General features: G+C 40.3%; 1 protein-coding gene across 1 annotated transcript in view; it reads left to right on the forward strand.

Moving 5' to 3' along the window:
• Positions 1-22,027, forward strand: part of MLH3 (mutL homolog 3) — a 35,959-nt gene extending 13,932 nt beyond the window's left edge. Inside the window, 7 exon segments of the mRNA XM_042781025.1 lie at positions 6,644-6,715; positions 7,923-8,034; positions 9,008-9,167; positions 17,494-17,517; positions 17,624-17,702; positions 20,767-20,918; positions 21,905-22,027. Of these exon segments, the coding sequence (XP_042636959.1) occupies positions 6,644-6,715; positions 7,923-8,034; positions 9,008-9,167; positions 17,494-17,517; positions 17,624-17,702; positions 20,767-20,918; positions 21,905-22,027 (722 nt within the window).
• Positions 22,028-25,161: the final 3,134 nt, after the last annotated feature.

The raw sequence follows: 25,161 nt of genomic DNA on the forward strand, positions 1-25,161 counted from the left end.
CTTTCCACAGTGGTTGTATCATTTTACAGTCCCACCAGCAGTGTATGAGAGTCCCAATCTCTCCACATCCTTACCAGCATTTGTAATTTTCTGTCTTGTTGAACTTTGCTGTTAGTGCCTAGGTGAGATGGTATCTCATTGTTGTATTGATTTGGACTCTCTGATGGCTAATGATCATGAGCATTTCTTCATGTATTTTCTGACCTCATGAATGTCCTCTTTGGTGAACTGTCTATTCATGTCTTCTGCCCATTTTTAAATTGGATTGTTAATCTTTTTGTTGTTGAGGTGTTGGAGTTTTCTATAAAGTTTAGAGATAAGTCCCTTGTTAGATAATGTTGTTGCCGAATATTTTTTCCCAATATGTAGGTTCTCTTTTTACTCTTTTGGAGAAGTCTTTTGAAGCACATAAAAATTTAATTTTTAGAAGATCCCATTCATCTAGTTTATCTTCAGCTGTTCATGCATTTTGGGTTATGCTTGACAGTCTATTTATGCCATAAATTAAGGCTCCTAAATTTGGCCCTATTTTTATCTTGAGGAACTTTATAGTTTTAGGTTTCACATTTAAGTCTTTGATCCATTTGGAGTTAGTTTTTGAGTATGGTGTGAGGTATGAATCTTGTTTCATTTTTCTGCAAATGGATATTGCTGATTTCTTTGTTCCATATAATTTTCTGTGCTGAGCTCGTTTTGTTTATGAATCATTTTATCACTTCCTTCGTTGCTATTGTGTTTGTATTTGCTAAATATTTGTGCTTGTCCTCTTTTTTATTTTGATGTTAAGGTTTATCATTTTTCTTTGAGGTTACCCTGTGATTTATAATTTTCTTCCCAAGTTTAGAACAGTCCATTCTATCTTCAGTTGTCTTGACTTCCCTACCATTTAGAAGTTCTGTAACTACACAGCTTTTTCCTTCTTTTTGGTTTGTAGTTGTCCTCATTTGTCAGTTGATGTCTCTGGTTCCCTGTTTATAATCTTGGAAGCTTATTTACTTTGGATACTTCCGTAATTGGGTTGGTTTCTGGGTTATGTCATCATGTGTGTTAATGGTCAGTTGTTGTTGGTTCTCTGTCCATAGGACTCCCTTTAGTATCTCTTGTAAGGTTGATCAGGTTTTAACAAATTCCCTTAATTTCTGCTTATCTGGAAATGTCCTAATTTCACCATCATATTTGAGGGACAGTTTTGTTGGGTATATAATTCTTGGCTGAAATTTTTTTTTTCAGGGTTTTATATACACCATCCCATTGCCTTCTCACTTGCATGGTTTGTGCCAAGAAATCAGAGCTTAGTCTTAGTGGTTGGCCCTTGTAGGTAACTTTTCATTTTTCCTGTGCTGCTTTCAGGATTCTTTCTTTGTCTTTGGTTTTGGTGAGTTTGATGATATGTCTTGGTGATTTTCTTTTGGGGTCTATCCTGTTTGGGGTTCATTGGACTTCTTGAATGGATATATTCTCATCTTTCATCATACCAGGAAAATTCTCTTCCAACAAATCTTTGACAGTTTTCTCTGTGGTTTTATTTGTCTCTTCCTGTTCTGGAATTCTGATGACACGTAGGTTGTTTCTTTTGATGGTAGCCCACACGAACCTTAGGCTTTCTTCATTTTGTTTTGATCTTTTTTCTGATTGATTCTTTTCCAAAGAAGTATTGAGGTATTTGTCTTCAATCTCATTAATTGTGTCTTCCACTGATTCAATTCTGCTCCTTTGCCCATTCAATGTGTATTTCTGAAAATTTAATATTAATCTTCTGCATTTCTGTGTGTAGATTTTGTTTCATTTCTAATTTTTCATTTATTTTGTCATTTTGTTCTTATATTGTCTTCTGAAATTGTTCTAGGGTTTTCCTCAGTTTTGTCACTGTTTTCCTTGATCTGTCTCTCAATCCATTGAAGGTACCTACATATAATTCTTTTGAATTCCTTATCAGGGAGTTCCATTGCTGCTTCTTCCTCAGGAATGTATTCTGAGTCTGTATCCTGGTCCCTTGTTTTTCCTGCTTTATCTTGCTTCTTTGTGGGCCCTGTGATTCTCTGTTGTCTCTGAGACATTGTGACATTTTTGTGTTTATATTTAATTGGTGATTGTATGTTGGAGTGACTTGCCCACAATTTTTATTTTCTTTGGATGTTTTCTACATAAATAGGGTACTGTGCTCCTCTATTTGCTAGTTAGCAGCACTTACACAGTCACCACCTGTCTCCTTTCCCGTTGTCAGCCTCCTGTATGTCCCTGTCATCCTTGGCATACAGAACCTATTCTGAGGTCCCATTTTCATTCAGATTTTTCTAATAATTGGTGCCTAATCCATTTCTGTATAATTCCTTTCAAAGCTGAGGGCCCCAGGACTATCTTCTATATCTCTGTCAAATGGTTTCTCTTTTCTTTGTTGAAGAGGGTCTGTGTAGCTTGTCTGCTTATTCTGCCATCTTACTGGAAGTTCCAAGATGTCTGATTTCTTGACTGCTGCTTCCATGGATGTTGATTGTGGATCCAAGTAAAATGAAATCTTTGACAGCTTCAATCTTTTCAATAATAATAGTTTCTAAATAGTAACAACTCAGTCAACAACTATTGATTGAATGCCTGGTGGGAAGAGATATACATGCAGGAGAAATGGATAATCACATGGATAATCCACTTGGATTGTCACATAGATTATCTGTTTAGAGGTCCAGCTTCTGGGACTAAAGGAGCTATCTGGCATGGAGATAGAAATTTGAGTTGTCAGCATAATGTTGGTTATTGAAGTCATAGATGCCAGTTTATCATGTAGCAAAAAAAATGAGGAGTGACCAGAGGAGAGTTTCTGAATTTAGAATAATGCTAATATTTAATAACTGGGTAGAAAGGGATGAACCAGCAAAAGAGATTGAGAAAGTAAATGAGAGAAATAGAAAGAAAATAGAACAATGCTATGTTACAAGGCCAAAATTTCATGCCACATGCTGCCAAAAGGTCAAATAAGATGAGGATCCAAAATATCTGCTGGATTTAGTGACAGTGAAGGTCATGAACTCAAGCAAACAAGAGCTGTTTCAGAGAAGAAATGTTTCAAGGAAAGAGGCTAGTGGAGACCCCAGGGTGAGACTCAGAAATCTGTTTGTGACATGGAGGAAAGGGACTGAAGGAGAGTTATTTTTGTTTGTTCTTAATCTTAATGGGAGAATCTTGGGAACATACAAAGAATGATGGGTAGTTTGAGGTTTCTGAAAAGGCCTTTGTGCCTGAGAGCCCTAAGCACCAGTGAAGGGATTGGCTGTAAACCGGTGGACATACAGACAAGTACTTCTACAATTTGAAAGCTGCAATGCAGTGCATTACTTAATATGGCCCTTCTAGTCATAGTGTTATAGTACTCCCACCAAAAGATTGGGTGGGACTATGTAGTTAAGGTGTTTATGGCCCACCAAAGAGATTAAACATGGCACCCTTGTGTGGTTGGGACTATATAAGTAAGGTAGATTGAACTCTAATAAGGGGATTGGTCAGTTTGCCATCCCACTAGGCTTAAGAGAAAGCTAATTCCAAAGCAGAGAGAGGATCTCACTACTACCAGGAAAGAAGACTGGGGAGCAGAGTGCGTCCTTGGACCCAAAATCGCTGTGCTGAGAACCTCCTAGATCCAGGAGATAGAAAGATGGCTGTTAACACCAAGATGAGGAAAGGTGTGGAGTCAGCAGTCAGTGAGAAGAGCAGGACAGAGAAATGGCAGCAGCAGAACCAGGAGACCTTCAGGAAATGGCACTATGGGCTTCCTGGCCCACGAGTAAGAGAGCTGAGTACCTTTGGGCAGGAAGCTTGCTGGTAGGGTGGGGTGTGTCTAGGTAGTTGGTGGAGCTAGGCTTGCCGACCCACAGAAGTAGAGCTACTTGCCTTTGGACCAGGGCAAAGTGGGGTGCCTCTGGGGACTTACTGGCAGAGCTAAAAGAGCTTTGTGACACTTGACCAAGCAGGGCAGAGGCCAGGCTGAGAAGAGGCTGTCCTGAGTTGTTGCTGATCCTGAATTGTAACCTGTTACTTCCCTAATAAACCCCATAACTGTGAGTATGGTCTGTAGGTCCTGTGTGACCATTGCAGTAAATTAGTGGACCAAGTAGAGAAGTAGAGAGTCCTGTGGGAGGGACAGCTGGTGTCAGAACTGGTGAAAAGGTTGGAGGGAGAGGCACGTCTGACCTCTTACTCATAGGGATCAGCTTTGGGCTGATGCTGCTGACGGTGATTCTCTCCCCTCGTGAAGTTAGAGGAGGTCAGGCACCTCTGCTGTTTACAAAAGCAGTTAATTCTCTGTATATCAAAATACTCCCTTTCGTCTTGTTTACAAAGTATATTTGTTTAGTAAATCTTATCTTAGATTAAAGACAATTAACTTAAAGTTGTCAAAAATTATTATTCCACATTATAAATAGAGAATCTGTGAAGGTAAAATTCCTGTAGTTTTACTGTTTCTAGAAAAGGAATAGATTTTTCTGAAGTTTTGATTACCTAGAATTCTTTGTTGTTAAATACCAAAATCTTTAGTAATCATACCTAAGATAGTTGTAGCCAAAAAATCTGCAGGTGTTCAGGAAAAAGGGACTTATTTAAATGTATCTTGAGATTTTATATTATCATTTTATTAATGAGTTGCTACTCAGTGGTACTCTTAGATAAATGCATTTTGCACGTTACTTGCATGAAGATGCAAGTACTTTGATTGTAGCTCATAAATACCAAGTGCAACCTATTCCTAAAATTGACTTGCTTTTATTTTGCTATTTGCATATGTCATTTTAAAATTATATATTTTTAAGTGATAGTGAAATTAATGTCACTATAGATTGGCATTTTATGTTGCATATTTCTGCCTACAATAAAACACCCTTGTTCAGTTATGACACCCTAAGTAATAAGGATTCATTCATTCTATAAATATTTATAAAGTGGCCTGTTCTGTTCTGATACTGTTATACATGGTGGGGATATAGCAGACACAAACAACTGTTTCATGAAGGATCCATTCTAGTGCCCTGGAATATCAGAGATACAGCTCTGATGTGAATTATGTTACGTTCATATATTCTGCTGCTTTTGAGGAATGGGAAATGTCATGAACACTATGTGGATAAAAAGAAGATAACCCATTCCTCCAGAGTTCTGTGCAGGTTTAATTTCTTAGGGTCCCTAACTCTGGTAATTCACATTGTATCTAGTTTCAAGTCTGAGGTTATTCCCTCACAGTTCATTATTTATTCCGCTCTTGTGCCCCATACGAGATGGCCAGTATTCCTCACAACCAGCTGCCATTGCTCTTCTCGAAGGAGTTTACAGTTCCGTACTTTGAGGGCTGTTCCTGTGTTTAAACATGCTAGCAGAAAAATTATTCCCTTAATTAAGCCTTAAGCTCTCCTGCTGTGTTTTGATGATGTCATAGAAACATTTTTTAAATCTTTTAGTAGAAATAGGACAAACAGATATTATCTGTTTTGATCAAATTTAAGAGGAGAGTTTTTATTTCAATACAGGGAATAGTGATAAACCTCAATCCTTTGGCCAAAAGTTTTAAAATTACAAGCTATAAAAAAAAAATCACTATGTATTCCCTTATTTCAACATGTTCCTGAGAAAAGGCAACATTTAAAGAAAAAAAAAAGAAGAAGAGGAAGTTGCAAGTGTCTTATTGTAATTGAGGCTCAGTTCTCGTGTCAGCGAGGAAGGGACTTCTCTGGAGGTTTGGCTTTTTGAGTCAGGACATTCTGCCCCCTCTCTCTTGCACTTGAGAGTCTAAAACTTTGTACACAAAAGCATTAGCATCACCTGGGAGTTTTTAGAATTGTAGAATCTTATGTCCTACTCCTGCCTAGTGAATATTCATCTGCACCTTAGTAACATCCCCAGGTGATTTGCATGGCCGTAGGAGTTTAAACTAGCATAAACCATGCCCTGTGGGCCAATGCCAGCCATCATCTGTTGTTGTACAGCTAGAGAGCTAAGAATGGTGTTAGCATTTTTAAATGCTTGGGGAAGGATGCAAAAGAAGAGTAATATTATTGACACATCAAAATTATATGAAATTCATATTACAGTGTCTGTAAAGTTTTATTGGAAGACAGCTACACTTACTTGCTCACATAGCAAGTCTGGCTGCCTTGGAACAAAATGAATAGTAGTTGTGACACAAACTCTTTGGCCTACAAGCCTAAAATATTTACTATCTGGTCCTTCATAGAAAAAGTTTGCTGACCTATGATGTACAGTGTAATAGAATTACCTTCTTCATGGGTCCCAGAGAAGCTTTCAAATCAAGTTCTGCTACTTATGATAATGTGTTGTTTAATGATCCTTCATTGTACCAAAGTTGGATCAATAAAACAAAATCAGTACTTAAATATTAGGAATGTAGGACTTTAACTTTGTATTGTAAATGAAACATTGATGAACTAAAGAGTTTTTCATCAGGGATAAATTTGTTACAGTTTTACCCATAATTTCAGTTTTTTAGGAAATAAAGGTGAAATTATTCATATGTAATATGTATGTTTTCTATTATGCTCAGGTTGTTAAGTAGCTTGAATTAACCTTTCTCCCTCAACACCCCATGATTATTTTACTCTTGAGCTGAGAAACTGAAACATGGTAATCCTTGCTAATTGTCTAGGTGGAAACCTGCTAGTTTTGGTGGATCAGCATGCTGCCCATGAGCGTGTCCGTTTGGAGCAGCTTATTACTGGTAAGGCTCTGTTTGGGACTAGGAAAGATTTGAGGCCCCCCAGCAGAATCACTACTGAATATAATGAAGTCTCCTTTCTACGTTTGTCACCCTTCTCACCCGATTTCCTTCCCCAGAGGCAACCAATATCACTAGTCATTCCCAAACCAATGTATGCTTTTTAATCTTTGTTACTCATTTTTCTTATCATGAGGCAGTATGTTCCCCGAGTGGTAAAATATCAAGGAAATCTTTATAATTGTGATCAATTAGTGAAAAACCCTAATGTTAAAGAGTTAGGTAGGGACTTAAGGAGATACGTCATAGACTAGATTGGCACAACAACAACAACAGATTGGCAATGATAGTACAACCACTTTCACTTTCCTTATATAATGAAGGCCTGGAAGTGGGAAAGGTATAGCAAATATAGTGTTACTTACTTGCCACAGGCCCTGGACCACTTGGGAATGTTGTTGTTGTTGTTATGTGCCGTCGAGTCGGCCCCGACTCATAGCGACCCTTCCTTGGGTTTCCGAGGCAGTATCACTATGGAAGTAGGATTGCCCAACCTTCCTTCCGAGGAGTGGCTGGTGGGTTTGAACAGCCAGCCTTCTGGTTAGCAGTCAAGTGCTTTAGCCACTATGCTACCAGAGCTCGTCCACTTGGGAATAGTAATGACTAATTCTCTTCAGAGACAGAGAGACCCTTGTAGAGGAATGCCGAAGGCTACTTGAGCCATAGGTTTCTGAGGCAGTAAATCTTTACAGACGTAGATTGTCCAGTATTCCTTCCATGGGTTGGCTGGTGGGTTTGAACTGCAAACCTTCTGGTTAGCAGTCAGATGCTTTAGGCACTACACCCCCAGAGCTCCTTTAGGATTATGTAGTAAACCCATACCATATAGTTCCCCAGTAACCCACATTTTTCGCTTGTTAGTAAAACCACATTTATTAAACATCTACGGGAACATTGCATTGTTCACTTATATGCATGTAAGATTTAAGTCTTCTAGTTCTTATTTTGCAAAGTATGGCTAAAATGATTTAACAGGATGAATATATACAAGTTTGACTTTAATAACAGAAGTCCAAAGCCTAAAACTGAACACTGAGTATACTACTAAGCACTAGAATAATTAACATGGCTGTGCCTTGCCATTTTGTGTTTTTTATCTGAGTCTAGAATACTTCACTTATTCTTAACCCATTAATCTTTGTTCCAATAGATTCCTATGAGAAGCAACAGCTACAAGGCTCTGGTCGGAAAAAACTACTATCTTCTACTATAAGTCCACCTCTAGAGATATCAGTGACTGAGGAACAAAGGAGGCTCTTAAGGTTAGTAACACCAGTAGGATGTAGTGTTGATAGTGTTCATTCTCACAGTAATTCTGTGAGGGATAAACATAACTACTATTCTATTTTTCACATGAGGAAACTGAGACCAAGAGAGGTTACATGACTTATCCAAGGCTACAACAACTATTAAGTGGTTGGTGAAATGTAGGTCTCCAGACTCCAAACACTGTTCCTTCACTCTGTCACAGCCGTTGAGTACAGAATAGCGTTTCCTTGATAATTTTTCCCAGCAGTTGGCTTAGAACACTCTGCTGTTTCTTGGAACAGTCAGTGTTTATGCTGTACTGTTTCCGAAAGACAAGTTACTGCAGTGATTGCTTCCATTCTTCATTGTCTTGGTGCATTCTAGATTCTTAGTTTTCATTTCCATGATCATAATGGGAAGAAAGCATAAAACACGGGGAAGGGGCAAATTATATAATGAGTCACAAGATAAGATGTTTTCCCACTTCTGGGCAGCACAGATTATGGGAAACGAAAAAGAATTGCCTCTCACTTTATTTCAGGATTGGGAATATGCTACTGCCAATATTGTTCCCTGGGGCATAATTTATATTAGAGGCAGATTAATTTATTTTACATCCCATTAATCTGACTTCTCAGGTCGTGGGGCTGTTAACTATCTCCCTCCTTTAATGCCGATTCAAAATATTCTCAGACCTTCTCTGTGAGCCAGGCTCCTTGAAGTGCCAGCTAGAAGTCAGCAGTTCCTCACTGAAGAATAAAAACTTAAGTACAAGACTTTAGGAACAAATTGATTCAATGGAAAAGAGGGGGAAAAAAGGGGTTACTGTAATTGAAAAAGGGAAATTTTATAATAAAGTCCTAGACAAATACCTGTCAGTGTGAGAAAAATGATACAGCTTTCAAAGCCTGTGGCAACTTTTGAGAAACAGTACTAAAAAGTGAACATGAATGAAATACTACTGTTACATCTGAGGTATCTCTTTAGGTGTTACCACAAAAATCTGGAAGATCTGGGCCTTGAATTTGTATTTCCAGACACTAGTGATTGCCTGATCTTTGTGGGAAAAGTACCACTCTGTTTTGTAGAAAGAGAAGCCAATGAACTTCGAAGGGGAAGATCTACTGTAACTAAGAGTATCGTGAAGGTAAGACAGTCTACAGAGGTTGAGGAAATTTCTGAGGAAAATAACTTCATGTTTTGTCAATGCTTTTATAGATTAACCAAAATGTTTACCAGAATCTTTGTTCACTGTTGCCTCTTGCATCCTACTTACTCCTTCTGACATTGTTTCTCCTTTATTCTCTGTGTTGTCTCCAGGAAATCCTGTCAGACGTCTCTTGGACCTTATCCTTTGCTTGTTCATGCTTCTTAACCTTCTCTTTCATATTTCTCATTGTTTCATCTCTTTGGTGCTTTCTGGGAAATTTTCTCATTTATCTTCTAGTGAACTAAATTCTCTCTTCTCTTACTTTTTAATTAGATGTTTAACTTATCTACTCACTTTTTAATTTCAATGACTATATTTTTTTTATGGGCACTGTGGTAGTGTAGTGCCTAAGGTGCTTGAGTGCCAACCAGAAGGCTGGTGGTTCAAACCCACCATCCACTCCTCAGAAGGAAGGTTGGGCAATCTACTTCTGTAATGATATTGCCTCGGAAACCCAAGAAGGGGTCGCTATGAGTCTGGGTCCGACTCGACAGCACATAACAACAACAACAACAACAATATTTTTTTATTTCCAGGAAAAAAATGTTTTTTTTTTTTTTTTCAAAGTTACCTATTCTTTTTTTTGTGGTGTCCTGCTTTTCCATTATGGTTTCTACTTATTTATCTCCAGCTCTCCTTGCTTGGAACAAGGGTAGATCAACACAAACTCAATCGACCATTTTTTAGAATTAGATATTACTTTGTACTTTATAAATAAATAAATAAGAAGAGCGTTTTAGTGGATAAATGTGGGGTAGATTGACATGGAGAAGATTCAAGGCAGGGAGAGCAACTGAGGGCTACTGCTTTGGTTCCAGTCGGAGAAGCCAAGCATTCGATTTAAGTAAGTAGAAGTAGGAATGGGAAGGAGAGACATATTTGAGACGTAATTTGGGAGATAAAATCTTGAGGGCCTGGGGAACAACAGCATGTGAGGAACACAGAGAAAAGACAGGTAAGTGATTCTAAGGGTTCAAGCTTGGATGATGGTGTGCCACTGACAAGAACAGAAATAGAGGAAGATAGTGCACATGGCTGGGGAGTTAGATTATTAAGAGTCCAGCTTTGGGCATCTTGAATGCCTTCAGGTGGGGATGTCCAGTGGACAGGTAGGCTTATCAGTCTAGCACTTTGGGAAGAAGTCTGGACTGTATAGATGTATTTGAGGGTTAATAATATATGTATTTTGATAGCATCAGAAGCTGGAGATGGGTTTGGGGGGATTGAGATTGTCCAGGAGAATACGAGGGATAGATAGGGAAGAGGCAAAGGGTGGGCACTGGTGTTCAGGGTGGGAATAGAAAAGGGGAAACTGTAAGGATGACTGAGAACAGTTGATCAGAGAGAGAGGAGGGAGACCAGGAAAAGTAGTATTGCCTGAACCAAGGAGAGAGTTTCAAGGAGGAACACAATGGTCAACAGTGGCCACAAAGTGAAGCCTGAACAATGTTTGTTGTATTTGGCTGTCACAAGGACATTGGATACATTGTGGAATCACTTCCTGGATGGGGTGAGGCAGAAGATTGCAGTGGGTCAGGAAGTAAGTAAAGGGACAGGGTGTGGAGCTAATAGACTGTTCTTTGAAGGGCTTTGGCTATATACGGAAGAAAGATAGGGTGATAGCTGAAGGTTGTGTTAGTCGAGTCTGGAGCGGGACACAGGTTGAGAGGGGATTTTTGTCTGTTTGAAGACTGAAGAGACTTCAGCATATTTGCAGGCTGAAGGCTGGAAGACAGTCACAAAGGAGAGTGCCAGCTTTTGGAGTACCTTGACTCTACCCTTTGAAAATCGCCTTTGACCGGACAGGCTTGGCTGCGCTCTCAGCAGAGCTCTGTTCTCCACCAGAGCTTATTCTCTCAAGGCTCCTCCTCCAAGTTGTTTTACATCCAAAAGATAGGATCTGTGGAATCTTTTACTGTAATTCAATCCTTAAATATTTAACCAGAAAATTATAATAAAAACTTTTCCTGAAGTGACTTCAAAGACTAGTGTTAAGGAGTTTACTTCAAATTGAAACAAAGCTTATGGTTTCAGAAAATCTTGATGATGTTAAGTCAGGCCGTTCAGGAGAGGTTTTGTTGATTCTGGCAGAGGTTGGAACAGTTTCAGTGTCTTCAAGAGGAGATGGCTCCTTGAATCCTAGCAGTTGAGAGAGCACTAATGCATCCCTATGTAAAGTTCCGTCCTCTAGCTGATGAACGAGCCGCTTTAACATTATTTCAGTTATTCAGCATTAACTGAACCATCACAATGTGAAATGAACAGAGAATGAAACCCCTCTCCCCTCTCAGGGCTACGGACTGAAGTGTTACAATCCCAGATACACCAGCACCAGAGAGAAGAGCGAAGAAATTAGGGTTGGTCTCCATCCACACTGAGCTTTGTTAGTGGGTCAAGGATTATGGGACACCTTTCTTTTTAGGTTTGTTTGGGAAAAGACATGGCTTTTAAAGAAATGTATTAGAGTGTCTAATGCCTAGCTCTTGGTGACTGTGCTCACTTACAAGCTTGGCAGAGGCAGGGGAAAGAATTTTCTGAGTCTGGTTTAAAAAGAAAGTCTACTGTATTACAGTCTTTGTTGTTGTTGTTACGTGCCGTCGAGTCGGACCTGACTCATTAGAATCTTAGGAAACTGAAAATCCTATGTTTTCTTGTAAAGAAGTTACTAAATGTGCCATATCTCAAAACAGTTTTTACCTCCAGAGGTAAATGCGGAGCAAGAAATAGCGTCTGCTTTAAATTTTTGAAGTTTGTTTGTAAATATTAACATCTGTAGTGATGGAACTATTGAAAAGCATACCCCAGGGACAGAGACATGCAAGGGAGGAGAAACTTCTCAACAAAATGCCTCAGTGTTTGACCTGAAAGGAATTACAAAAAAAAGAAAAACCTGTGGGGCTTCAAGTGACTCTTTACTTTTGTTTATGATGCTGAAGCAAGTGTTATAGTGAGCACCAGTTGTGTTGATGACTCTTGTGTATTTGTTCTTGGTTTGTGTCTAATATTCCCCTTATTCTGGCTATGATCATAGACATAAACAGACAGCCCTTTAGTGACCAGCCTCCCTGACGGTTACAGTCCGTTGAATCATCAAGGCTGCTATCACACTGATGTGACCTAACTAGTGAAGAGTTCTCTCTGCAGGAAGTCTCAGTAACTAAATATCCTTTATATGCAATAAGAGTTGGTATTGTGTTGGCATTTAGTATTCAAAGTACCTTATGACAAATAAATTATTTGTTCCTAAGTGCCGTATTCCACCACTCATCTGTTGTCATATGGTGGTGGCTTGTGTGTTGCTGGGAGGCTGGAAGCTATGCCATTGATATTTCAAATACCAGCAGGGTCACCCGTGGGGACAGGTTGAGCAGAGCTTCCAGACTAAGGCAGACTAGGAAAAAGAACGTGACCAGGTCCACTTCTGAAAAAATTGGCCACTGGAAACCTCAAGAATAGCGGGGAAACACTGTCTGATACAGTGCTGGAAGGTGAGCCCCTCAGGGTGGAAGGCACTCAGACTATAACTGTGGAAGAGCTGCCTCCTCAAAGTAGTCTTGATGTGGTATGCAGTAAAGCATTTGAGACCTTCCTTTGCTGATGAGGCACAACTCAAAATGAGAAGAAACAGCAGCAAACATCCAGTAATAACTGAAACGTGGAATGACAGAGTATGCATCTAAGAAGACTGGAATTGTGAAAAATGAAATGGAACACATGAAGGTAGGGATTCTGGGCATCAGTGAGCTAAAATGGACTGGTATTGGCCATTTTGAATTGGATAATCATATGGGCTACTATGCCAGGAATGGTGTGGTAGTTAAGGTTATGCCTCAGCATGGCCGGGCCTGGTTTTGAGTGGCTGGGCAGCTGGGTATAGTTATTGCCCATGGTAAGATAAGGAATCAACTCCATGGTGAAATCTACTGGAATAGCTGAGTAGCTGTTTTAGGGATGTGGTCTGCTTCCAGTATATAAGAGGCAACTTTGAGGACGGTCTCTAGTTTTTGGCACGTTTTAACCCTGTGTGTAGCCGAGTTGTTATTCAGCAGCCTGCTATGTCTCCTGATCTTGGGACTCTTAATGGACTTGAATCAATGGCCTGCCATGTGGTTTGGTAATATCAGGACTGTGGCTTTTTACCTGTTGACCTGGGGTTTGTCAACCTCAGCAGCCTGGAGCTATCTGAGTGAAGAAAGGGTTCGGCTTCAGTGGGCCGGGAACAAGAGGCAGAGCTGAAGCCCAAGGTCAAGGGGCTTTCACTCAGCCTCTAGAGCCTGGCACTTTGAACTCAGACTTCTAGCCTCCAAAACCATAAGAGAATAAATCCCTGTTTGTTCAAACCACCCATTTATGGTATTTTCCTCTAGAGCAGCACGAAGTAACCAAAACAAATAGCAATTGAAAGAGGAATAGTGTCGATTCATCACCAAAAAGAACACTTCAAGATCTGTCCTGAAGTATAGTGCTGTCAGCGATAGGTTAATATCCATATGCCTGTAAGGAAGACCAGTTAATACTACAGTTATTCAAATTTACACACCCACCACTATAGCCAAAGGTGAAGAAATTGAAGTTTTTTTTTTTAAATCAACTTCTGCAGTCTGAAATTTACCAAACATGGAATCAAGATATATTGATAATTACTGGTGGCATTTGACTGCTAACCAGAAGACTGGTGGTTCAAACCCACCAGCCACTCCTCGGAAGGAAGATTGGGCAATCTACTTCTGTAGTGGTATCACCTTGGAAACCCAAGGAGAGGCCACTAAGAGTCGGATCTGACTTGATGGCAGTGAGGTTTTTTTTTTGTTTGTTTTTTTTTTTTTAAATTTAAAAGTTGGAAACAAAGAATAGGTAGTCAGAAAATATGGCCTTGGAGGTAGAAATGATACCCAGAGATCTCGTGATAGAATTTTGCAAAACCAACAACTTATTCACTGTTCATTGTAAATAAATTTTTGAAACAGCATAAATGGTGACTATACATGTGGACCTCACCAGATGGAATACACAGGAATCATATTGACTACATCTGTGGAAAGAGACCATGGAGAAGCTCAGTACTATCAGTCAGAGCAAGGCCAGGGGGCAGACTGAAGAATAGACCATCCATTGCTCATATGCCAGTTAAAGTTGACGCTGAAGAAAAACAAGTCCACAAAAGCCAAATATGACCGTCAGTATATCCCACCTGAATTTAGAGACAATCTGAAGAATAGATTTGATGCACTAAACACCAGTGACTGAAGACCAGATGAGTTGTGGGATGACATCAAGGACATCATATATGAAGAAAGCAAAGGTCATTAAAAAGACAGAAAAAGAAGACGAAAATAGATGTCAGAAGAGACTCTGATGCTCTGTAAACTTTCACCCAAATCACAATTTTTTAAAAAAGAAACTCTGAAACTTGTTTTTGAACAGAGAGTACCTAAAGCAAATGGATGAAATGAAGTAAAAGGTCTGAACAGAAGATTTCAAAGGGCAACTCGACAGGACAAAGTAAAATATTATAATGAAAAGTGTAAAGACCTGGCGTTGGAAAATCGAAGGGGAAGAATATGCTCGGCATTCCTCAAATTGAAAGAAGTGATGAAAATTTCAGGCTCTGATTGCAACATTGGAGGATTCTTTGGGCAAAATATTGAATGATTCAGGAGGCATCAAAAGAAGATGGAAAAAATACACAGAATCACTGCACCAAAAAGAATTGGTGGATGTTCAACCATTTCAGGAGGTAGCATATGATTAAGAATTGATGGTACTGAAGGAAGAAGCCCAGCTGTGCTGAAGGAATTGGTAAAAAAAAAAAAAAAAAGTCTATAGGAATTGATGGAATACCCATTGAGATGTTTCAACAAATGGATGCAGTGCTGGAAGTGCTCACTTGTTTATGTGAAGAAACTTGAAAGACAGCTAACTGGCCAACTGACTGGGAGAGATCCATATCTGTGCCCATTCCAAGGAAAGGTGATCCAGCAGAATACAGAAATGACTGAACAATATCATTAATATCACATGCAAGTAAACTTGTATTGAAAATAATTCAAAAACACTTGCACTAGTATATTGACAGAGAAATGCCAGAAATTCAAGCCAGATTCAGAAGAGGTCAAGATATCATTGGTGCTGTCATATGGATCTTGGCTGAAAGCAAAGAGTATCAGAAAGATGTTTACCTGTGTTTTATTGACTATGCAAAGGCATTCAACTGTGTGAATCCTTACAAATTATGGATAACATTATAAAGAATGGGAATTCTAGAACACTTGTTGTACTCATTTGGAACCTGTACATAGACCAAGAGGCTGTTGTTCAAACAGAATAAGGGGCTACTGCATGGTTTAAAATCAGGAAAGGTATGCATATTTTTTCACCATACTTACTCAATCTGTATAATGAGCAGATAATCCGAGAAACTGGACTATGTGAAGAAGAATGTGGCATCAGGATTAGACAAAGATGCATTAACAACCCTTGATAGGCAGATGATACAACATTGCTTGCTGAAATCAAAGAGGACTTGAAGCACTTACTGATGAAGATCAGACTACATACAGCCTTCAGTATGAATTACACTTCAACATAAAGAAAACATAAATCCTCACAACTGGACCAATAAGCAACATCATGATAAACGGAGAAAATAGTGAAGTTGTCAAGGATTTCATTCTACTTGGATCCACAATCTACACCCATGGAGGCAGCAGTCAATAAATCAAACAATGTATTGCATTGGTCAAATCTTTGAAGTGTTTAAGAGCAAAGATGTCACTCTGAAGACTAAGGTGTACCTGACGCAAGCCATGGTATTTTCCATAGCATATGCATACAAGAGCTGGACAATGAATATGGAAGACCACAGAAGAATTGGTGCATTTGAATTATGGTGTCGGCAAAGAATATTGAATGTGCCATGGAAGAACGAACAAATCTATCTTGGAGTGAATACAGCTGCAATGCTCCTGAGAAATGAGAATGGCCAGACTTTGACTCTCCTGCTTTGGTCATGTTGTCAGAAAGGACCAGTCTCTGGAGAAGGATATCATACTAGGTGAAATAGAGGGTCAGTGAAAAAGGGAAGACCCTCAAGAGATGGATTGACACAATGGCTGTGATGATGGGCTCAATCATGGCAATGATTTTAAGAATGGCACAGGACTGTGCATTATTTCGTTCTGTTACTGTGAGTCAACACTGACTCAACAGCACCTAACAACAGCAAGTGCTATATTGCTGTGTCTCTCTTCCTCAAGAAGCTTTTTCTTTCTTTCTTTCTTTTTAATATGCTTATTTTTTTAGGGGAGCTCTGGTGGTGTAGTGCCTAAGGCACCTGACAGCTAACCAGAAGGCTGGCGGTTCAAACCCACCAGCCACTCCTCAGAAGGAAGGTTGGGCAATCTACTTCCGTAGTGATACTGCCTCAGAAACCAAAGGAGGGGTCGCTATGAGTCAGATCCGACTCGAGGGTAATGGGTGGGTATTTTTTTAGAGAAGTTTTTTTTTTTTTAATCATTTTTTTATTGTGGTTTAGATGAAAGTTTACAGAGCCAATTGGTTTTCCATTCAACAATTTATACACATTTGTGTGTGTGTGTGTGACATTCATTGCAGTCGCCACAGTGTAAGAGCACTCTTCCCATTTCTTCCCTCTATTTACTATTTCCCTTCATCCTTTGTTACTATCCCTTCTTAGATTAATCCTGCATAAATGCTGCCCTTTTGATATCATATGGTTGATTGTACTAATGACTGGATACCTTCCTGGTATTATTGTTCACCTTATAGGGCTGTCTGTTGTTTGGCTGAAAGTTGGGTCACAGAGTTTTTAGAGAAGTTTTAGGTTTACAGAAAAAGTAGGCCAGTGTTTAGAGAGTTCCTCTCTCTCTTCTCCCCATGCGCACACAGTTTCCCCTATCATTGACACTTTGCATTCTATGTACATTTGTTACAATTGATGAACCAATATTGATGCATTATCATTAACTCAAGTCCAAGTTTACATTCGGGTTCACTCTTTTGTCCCATTCTGTGGGTTTTGACATACAATTTATTTTTTATACCAATTAATATACTAGCTGTCCCTGGGTGTTGCAAACAGTTAAACGTTTGGCTGCTAACTGAAAGGTTGGTGGTTCAAATCCATCCGGAGGCATCTCAGAAGACATATTTTAAAGGAGAAAATGAAGATATTTTGTAAACTATCAAAGGAAAAGTACAACCCAATAGTAGTTTAATGCCTATTTCCCTTTTTGCTTTGTAGGAATTTATTCGAGAACAAGTGGAGGTAAGCCTTGCTCTTATTTTGGGATTGCACACAGAGGCACCACACATGGAAGGCTCCATTATCTCATTTCCTTGACCTGGTAATAAAGAGTGTGTTTATACATTAGCTACTCCAGACCACAGGAAGCATCCAGGGGACTTTGCCACTGACGGTCCAGAAGGTGTTGGCATCCCAAGCCTGCCATGGTAAGACCCTCAGTTTACCAGCTATTGAGTGCCTCTTATGCTAAGCACTGGCAGATTATGAAAGAAGTCGAAGGCTCACTTACTACTCATCTCTTGGAAGGCACAATTTAGATCAAGAAACTGAATACAAAAAAAAAAAATTAAATACTTTTACAAAACAAAATACAACCAACCCATTGCTGTCAAGCCAATTCTGACTTGTGGCAACCCCATGTGTTACAGAGTAGAACTGTTCCATGGGGTTTTCTTGGCTATAATTTTTTGTTTGCGATTTGAGTAAAACTTTACATAGCAAATTCACTTTCCATACAGCAGTTCATACACATCTTGTCTCATGATATTATCTGTCATTTTCCACAATTTAACAACTCTTCCCACTTCCTTCCCACAGTTACCTCTTCCCTGTCCTTCCCTCCCATGTACTCCTGCCCCCCGCCACCAGCTGTCTCCCTGTGCAAACACTACCTTTCTGTTCTCCCATGATTGATTGTTCCAAGTAGTGTACAAGTAGTGTATCTACCTGATATAAATGTTCACCCCATATGCCTGTCTGGTGTTTGGCTGGAAGCCACAGGAGTGAGTTCAGTTCCAGACCTGAAGCGTAACTAGGGGCCGTAGTCTCGGGTCTCACCGGGCTCTATCAGACCAGCAAACTGTTTTTTTTTTTTTTTTATGGCTGAGTTTTGTTCCACATTGTTCTCCCGCTCTATGCAGTATCTCCTGCACTGATCCCCCTCCAAGTGGCTGACATGGTTCTTGGCTATAAGCTTTATGGAAGCAGATCACAAGGCTTTTCTTCCACAACAGAGCAAAATACTAAAATATATATTTGACTGTAATGCAAACTGACATGTATGAATGGAGGAGTAACTCCTACAGGAAGTACATTTTGAAGTTTTGGAGGAGCCAAGTGTTTTTGGTTACCTAGTGCCGCTCTGACAGGAATATACTTCAAATGGGATAGCTTGAACAAACAAGAGTTCATTCTCTTACAGTCTGGAGGCTTTAAGTCTAAGTTTAAAGTGCCGGCGTCTAGGGGCTGGGTGAAAGCCCCTCAGCCTGGAGCTTCAGCTCTGCCTCCTGCTCCAGGCCCTCTGAAACTGGAGGCTTTTCTTTACTCAGCTCTTGGCTGCAGAAACTGACAAGTCCGAGGTTGACAAGTAAAAAGGCACAGTCCCAATGTTACCAAACCACACGGCAGGCCATTAATTCAAGTCCATTGGAAGTCACAAGGTTGGCAGAGCATGGCAGGCTGCTGAACAATGATAATGGCTACATGCATGATTCAAGTGTGCCATATGCTGGAGACTATTGCCAAGGCTTCTCCTTATATACAGGAAGCAGACCACGTCCCTAAGGCAGCTACTCAGCTGCTCACAGTAAATTCCACCGTGGAGTTGATTATCAGTCTCATCATGGGAAATGCTATATCCAGCTGCCCAGCCATTCAACCAGGTCCAACCAAGTTGACACACAAATTTAACTACCACACCAAGGGACATGGGTTTGTAGGATGGTAAGGAAAATGCAGTATAGGGAGAGGAAACAGCATGTACAGAGACCCAGACACACAAATAGTTATGCAAGGAGCAGGGAAGAATATAAAAAAGCTAGATTGGTAAGAACAGAAGCCTAGAAGGTTCCAGCAAAATCTTTAGGTTTACTACATAAATCATGAAGGATTCATGAGTAGAGTCTTATGGTAAAATACAGAAACTCCTGTTTGTTCAAGCCATCCCATTTGTGGTAGGGAAGGAACTTACCATAGGGATCCTAACAGCTACAGAGTCTCCTATAACTGTCATCTGACCATGATGGGGTCTCCAGTCCACTGGTACCACCCCTCCATTTCCGGTCTCCATCAGCCTTCTCTCCTCTCTTTACTTCCCATCTTTTGATGCTTAGGAGCATGGGCCATCTCTTGCAAACCTTGGTCTGTCTCCCACAAACACCCTAAGCTCCTTTGCCCCTTATCCAGTCTTTACTCCTCTATTTATTCCATCACCAATTTGTGTGTAATGTCTACCTTCAGAATGTATCTTAAATCTGTCCAATTCATTCTGTCTCTACTACCATATCCCTAGCTCTTGCTGCAGTTGAGTCCACTTAGTCTCTCCACATTCACTCCCTCAACACCCAAGGAGCCTTTTTGAAACATCCCTCTGATCATGTCATTCTTCTAACCCAGACTCTTCAATGACTACACATCACTCATCTCACCTTGCTGTTTTCATCGCATCCTGCTGCCTCGGTCTTGTTCTTCCCGTGGACAACATGTCCATCATCCTCACGACCGTGCCCTCTGCCTTTGCCCCTGCACCTGTCTTTCTGCTGCTGCTTTAGTTATCAAAGGCGTTCTTCACCTGAGGTCTCGGTCTAAGTATCATTTTACCGGGGAAGACTTCCCTGACCTCCTAAATTGGGTATGGTCTTCCATACCTTATGCTTTGTAGTACTTAAAATATAGTTTAAATTATTGTGTAATTATTTGTTCAGTGTTTATCTCACCTACTAGATTATAAGCTCTGTTAGGGTGGAGATCATCTGTCTCGTTCACTGCATGGCACATAATAAATATTTGCCGACTGAGTGAATTACCACATGCAGGTTCTGACAGTATGAGAATTTGTTTATATTAGAAAGATTATTATGGGAATTTAAGGGGAAAAAAAAAGGCTAATCACACGGACATTGTAGGGAAACAATCAGAGATCTTGGTGATGGATTAGCTGTAGATAAAAGATGATCTCGGTTTCACAAACCTGTAAGGAATAAAGCAGTATTCTTGCCTCTTTGAGAAAAACCCTGAAAACAAGATCTTAACAAGGTAAGGCAAGGCTCCTACAGGCATTGGAAAGACAAATATTCTCTAAGGAAGAACCAAGAGGCAGAGGGCACTCCTGAAGACTTCGTTTCATCCATGGCCATAAGTGCCAGTTCCAAGCAGCACTAAAGCCACATTAAAGAACCTAAGAAACATGTTACTTTTTCCAGGTAGTTGGCTCTGACCCAGGGTCAGTATTGGTCTTCTCCTATACCCACCACAACTATCTCTTTCATTTAGGGGCCATTAAGTTTAATGATGGTCTGAGCCTAGAGGAGAGCCATCGCCTTATTGAAGCTCTGTCCGGGTGCCAGCTGCCATTCCAGTGTGCGCACGGGAGACCTTCTATGCTGCCCTTAGCAGACATAGACCACTTGGAGCAGGAAGAAGAGGTATATTAATGACTAACAGAAAGAGGAGGGTGCAAAGTTTATCTTATCTTTTCTTTTCAGATCCTGTCATCCAAATGAAATCTATCTCGATCCTTTCCAAAATACGAGCTTTGAAAAATGTACATTGAAATTTCATATCAAGGCTCACTCACTGCATGTTCCATCTCAAATTCATAATGGAGCTTAGCGTGACACATGTGTACAAGTTTAACACATGTGCAGACTTAGTTATCCTGAACATCTGTTGCCTACTGGCTCTAGGTTTGATAAGATGCAGAAGTTCTTCCTGGGACTACAGAAAGTTGGTAGAAATTCTGCAAACTCACTGCGGGCAAAACCTAGCCTGAACATCCAGTTGCTTGATGGTTCTTGGTAGAATGGTGGCCTGTCACCAGAGCTAGCCAGCTCCAAGTATCTCTAGAATTATGAGAGCTATGGGATCATCAAGCAGGGGAACCAAGCTCAGGATATCTCCCCATTAGGTTTGGCCCTGATTACTCAAAGGCTCAGGAGCAATGATGCGGGTAATACAAAAAAGGCACAGAGTGGTTTAAATTAAAACATTTTCTGCCCTTGTTATGATTTTAAATGAAACCGAACACAAGAGCATAATAGGAATGTCCATGTTGCTGCTTTCCAGACTGCTTCCTTTTGCCTCCTTTTCCTGCTAAGGGCTATCAAGTCTTTTCTTGCGTTGAGTTTTCAAGTACTAATGTTTTCTGACTCATGGTTTCACTCCATTATAAACTTTTTATTTCACATGAGAAAGAAAAAGTGAAACAAGTTTCGCCCTCATTGCTGAAGGAGATGGGACTCTAGACTTAAAAGTTTTCACCCCCACTTATCCCGAGGAAACCTATAGTCTTTCCTAAAGCCAGAAATTAGAAATATAACTAGATTTGAACAGTCATAGTTAGGAAGGAAATACCTGTATACTACTTGACTTTTTATGTTGATAATTGGATTTATTCTGTTTCTTCCCATAGATTAAACCCAATATTGCTAAACTTCGCAAAATGGCCCAGGCCTGGCGTCTCTTTGGAAAAGCAGAAGGATGTGATACAAGGCAGAGCCTGCAGGCACCCATTCATCTGTGTGAGCCAACATAATAGAGTCACTGATCTATAAGGAACCAAAGAGATGCTCGCCACATGCCTCCGAGCATAGCATGAGCAGCAGCACCTGCGTTGTCCTGACAGAGCCTGGTGAGCCTGATCAACTTCAAGATGGCAGGGCCCTTCTTCTCAGTCTTTCTCAAGCAGATGAGTAGCAAGATGGAATTCAGTCATGAAGAAAATCCTTTCATTCATTCATTTATGTCCGTGGACACTGGAGGTTGACATAGGTCTACGTTTTATAACTTATTTATGCATAAAATCTGATGATTGGTTGGTTGGTTTGTGTGGCTTTTTTCTGTTTTGGAGGAGGGGGTATAATTTTTTTCTAACCTCAAAGTTTACATTTACATATTTTACTTCATGTGAAACTCCTAATGATAAAGTCTGAGTCCTGGGCCCTCAGTCACTGCTCCATTAGTCACTTCCCTTCCCTCAGTCTTCCATTACATCTGCTGCTTCTGTACCTACCAAGTCTCAGAGTTATAGTGTGTGTCTACTCTTGGTAAACATGTTTCCTAAAGTCATCCCTCAGGCCTTTAGCATGATAATTTTAGAAATAAAATCTACTGATAAAGAAGGACAAAGATAGAATAGAAAAAAAATCTTATCCTGATCTTTTTTTTTTTTTTTTTTGCTTGTTTTATTAACTCTTAAAAAGCTCTTCCAGAGACTTACGTTATGCATAAGTATTCAAATCTGTAAAATGGTGACAGTACTATGAGCTTGTTTTTTAAAACATGACTATTTTGGGGTACTTTATAAAGTGTCCACGTGAAAGCAAGTGCCATGCCAAAATGCAGTATTTGTTTCAACCTAAACAGATATGTTCTCCATATCTTTTTCAGACAAGGGTTGTTTTGGTCCCTTTCAAATTGTCTCTTGGCTTAATTACAGCAGGCCTATCCAGTGGCCTCATGATTTCATTTGGGACCAAGACTCATCTCTCTGCAAACACTGGCTAGGCCACTCTTGGTCTCTATCTCCACACCTTTCCAGGTGACTCGTTTGCTGGTTAACAAGACTCAATAGACTGAAGTCTTACCAAAGAAGACAAAACATCCAACCAGGAAGCCAGCTGGCTAACCTCACTGTGACTGGACACTGTACAATGAGTAAGATGCTGCTGAAAATCTCTGCTTTTGTATTTCCTGACCAGCCTGCTCAAATCGGCCTTCATATCAATGGAACGATTTTCCTCATTTTTAAACACAGGAAACAACTTTGTGCTAATGGAAGAAATGTTCCTTTGCCAGCGGCCCTGGCACAACTCTACAGGAGCAAGGCAGTTGTGCATTCATTGGCCTGTGTCTCACAGAAGGTTCAGGGAAGGTCTTCACAAGTTGTCAAGGGGATCCTTGTAGAGCTATGAAATTGAAACCCTGAAGAATAGGCACTACTGTCTGCAAATGGCCTTTATTCTTCCAAACACACACAAACGGGTGTTTCATAGCCTGGCAGACATGACCTTAGGAAGGAGGGTTTTCTCAGGGGATTTGTGAGGCTATCGGGGGCTCTGCCTCTAATTTCTGGGACTGTGTGGAGGGCAGCTGTCCTCGAAGTTTAAAAAAATCTTTTTAGGCCAGACCGAATTGTGAGAGTGGGGGAAAAAAAAAAAGTGTTACAATACCTCTTACTAAGTTGACATATAGCACCGGGCATGTCGGCCACAAAGGACCTCTTTCAAGTGCTAAGGAGCAAAGATGTCTCCTTAAGGACTAAGGTGTACCTGACACAAGCCATGGTATTTTCAATCACCTCATATGCATGTGACAGCTGGACAATGAATAAGGAAGACTGAAGAAAAACTTATGCTTCTGAATTGTGGTGAGGGCGAAGAATGCTGAAAGTATCATGGGCTGCTAAAAACCTAAAACCAAACTCACTGCCGTTGAGTCAGATCTGACTTACAGCAACCCATCCTTGAGTTTCCGAGGTGGTATCACTATGGAAGTAGATTGCCCAACATTCCTTCTGAGTAGGCTGGTGGGTTTGAACCCCCAGGCTTCTGGTTAGCAGTTAAATGCCTTAGGTACTATGCCACCAGAGCTCCCATGGACTACTAAAAGAACTAACAAATCTGTCCTGGAGGAAGTGCAGCCGGAATGCTCCTGGGAAGCGAGAATGGCCAGACTTCATCTTACCTACTTTGGTCATGGTGTCAGAAAGGAGAAGGATGTCATTCTTGGTAAGGTGGAGGGTTGACAGAAGAGGGGAAGGCCCAAATGAGATGGATTGACACAGTGGCTGCAGCGATGGGCTCAAGTGTAGCAAGGATCGCAGAGCTGGTGTGCAGCCGAGCGGTGTTTCATTCTGCTGTGCATAGGGTCGCTATGCATCGGAGACGACTTGGTGGCACCTAACAACAACAGGTTGATGGGATGTGATTTCAGAAGGTTTTGCTGTCATCTCAAACCCCTTTAAAAAAAAATAGCAGAGGATCAGAAAAAGTTCTCCAAGAATTATGTAACCATTTTTCCTGCTTCGTCTGACTCAAGCAGTGTAAGAGAATTATCCTATTTTAATAATTTATAAGCTCAGTAGCATGCATCAGCATAAAAGCAACCAATTAGCCAAAATTATCTAACAAACTACTTTACTGCCTGTAAGGATGTTTTGTTTTTAACTCAGGTGCCATAAGAGCAAAGGTACATTGAATTTTCTAGTACGTGATAACCAAAAAAAAAAAAAAAACCTCAATGCCATTAATCAACCCCCATTGGGTGTCTGAGGTAGTAAATCTTTACAGAAGTAGATAGCCCCATTTTCTTTCAGCAGAGTAGCTGGTGGGTTTGAACAGCCAACCTTTTGGTCAGCAGTCAAGTGCCTTAGGCACTGACCCACCAGAGTTCCTTATATGTGAGGGTTGGGCAATCTACTTCCTAGTGATACCACCTTGGAAACCCAAGGGAGGGGTTGTTATGAGTCCAATCTGACTCAACAGCAGTGAGTTTGGTTTTTGAGTTTGTGGTGACTTAAGGTTTACAAAATAATTTCTGCAAACCTGATCTTATTTTAATTGCTCAACAACACTGTAAGATAAGGTGGTATTATTTTCCCCATTTGAAAAGGTCTGGTAGCATAGTGCCTAAGGCACTTGACTGCTAACCAGAAGGCTGGTGGTTCAA

This window comes from Orycteropus afer, unplaced genomic scaffold, assembly GCF_000298275.1.
Source record: "Orycteropus afer afer isolate SDZICR_OR568_19922 unplaced genomic scaffold, OryAfe1.0 scaffold00079, whole genome shotgun sequence".
NCBI lineage: Eukaryota > Metazoa > Chordata > Mammalia > Tubulidentata > Orycteropodidae > Orycteropus > Orycteropus afer.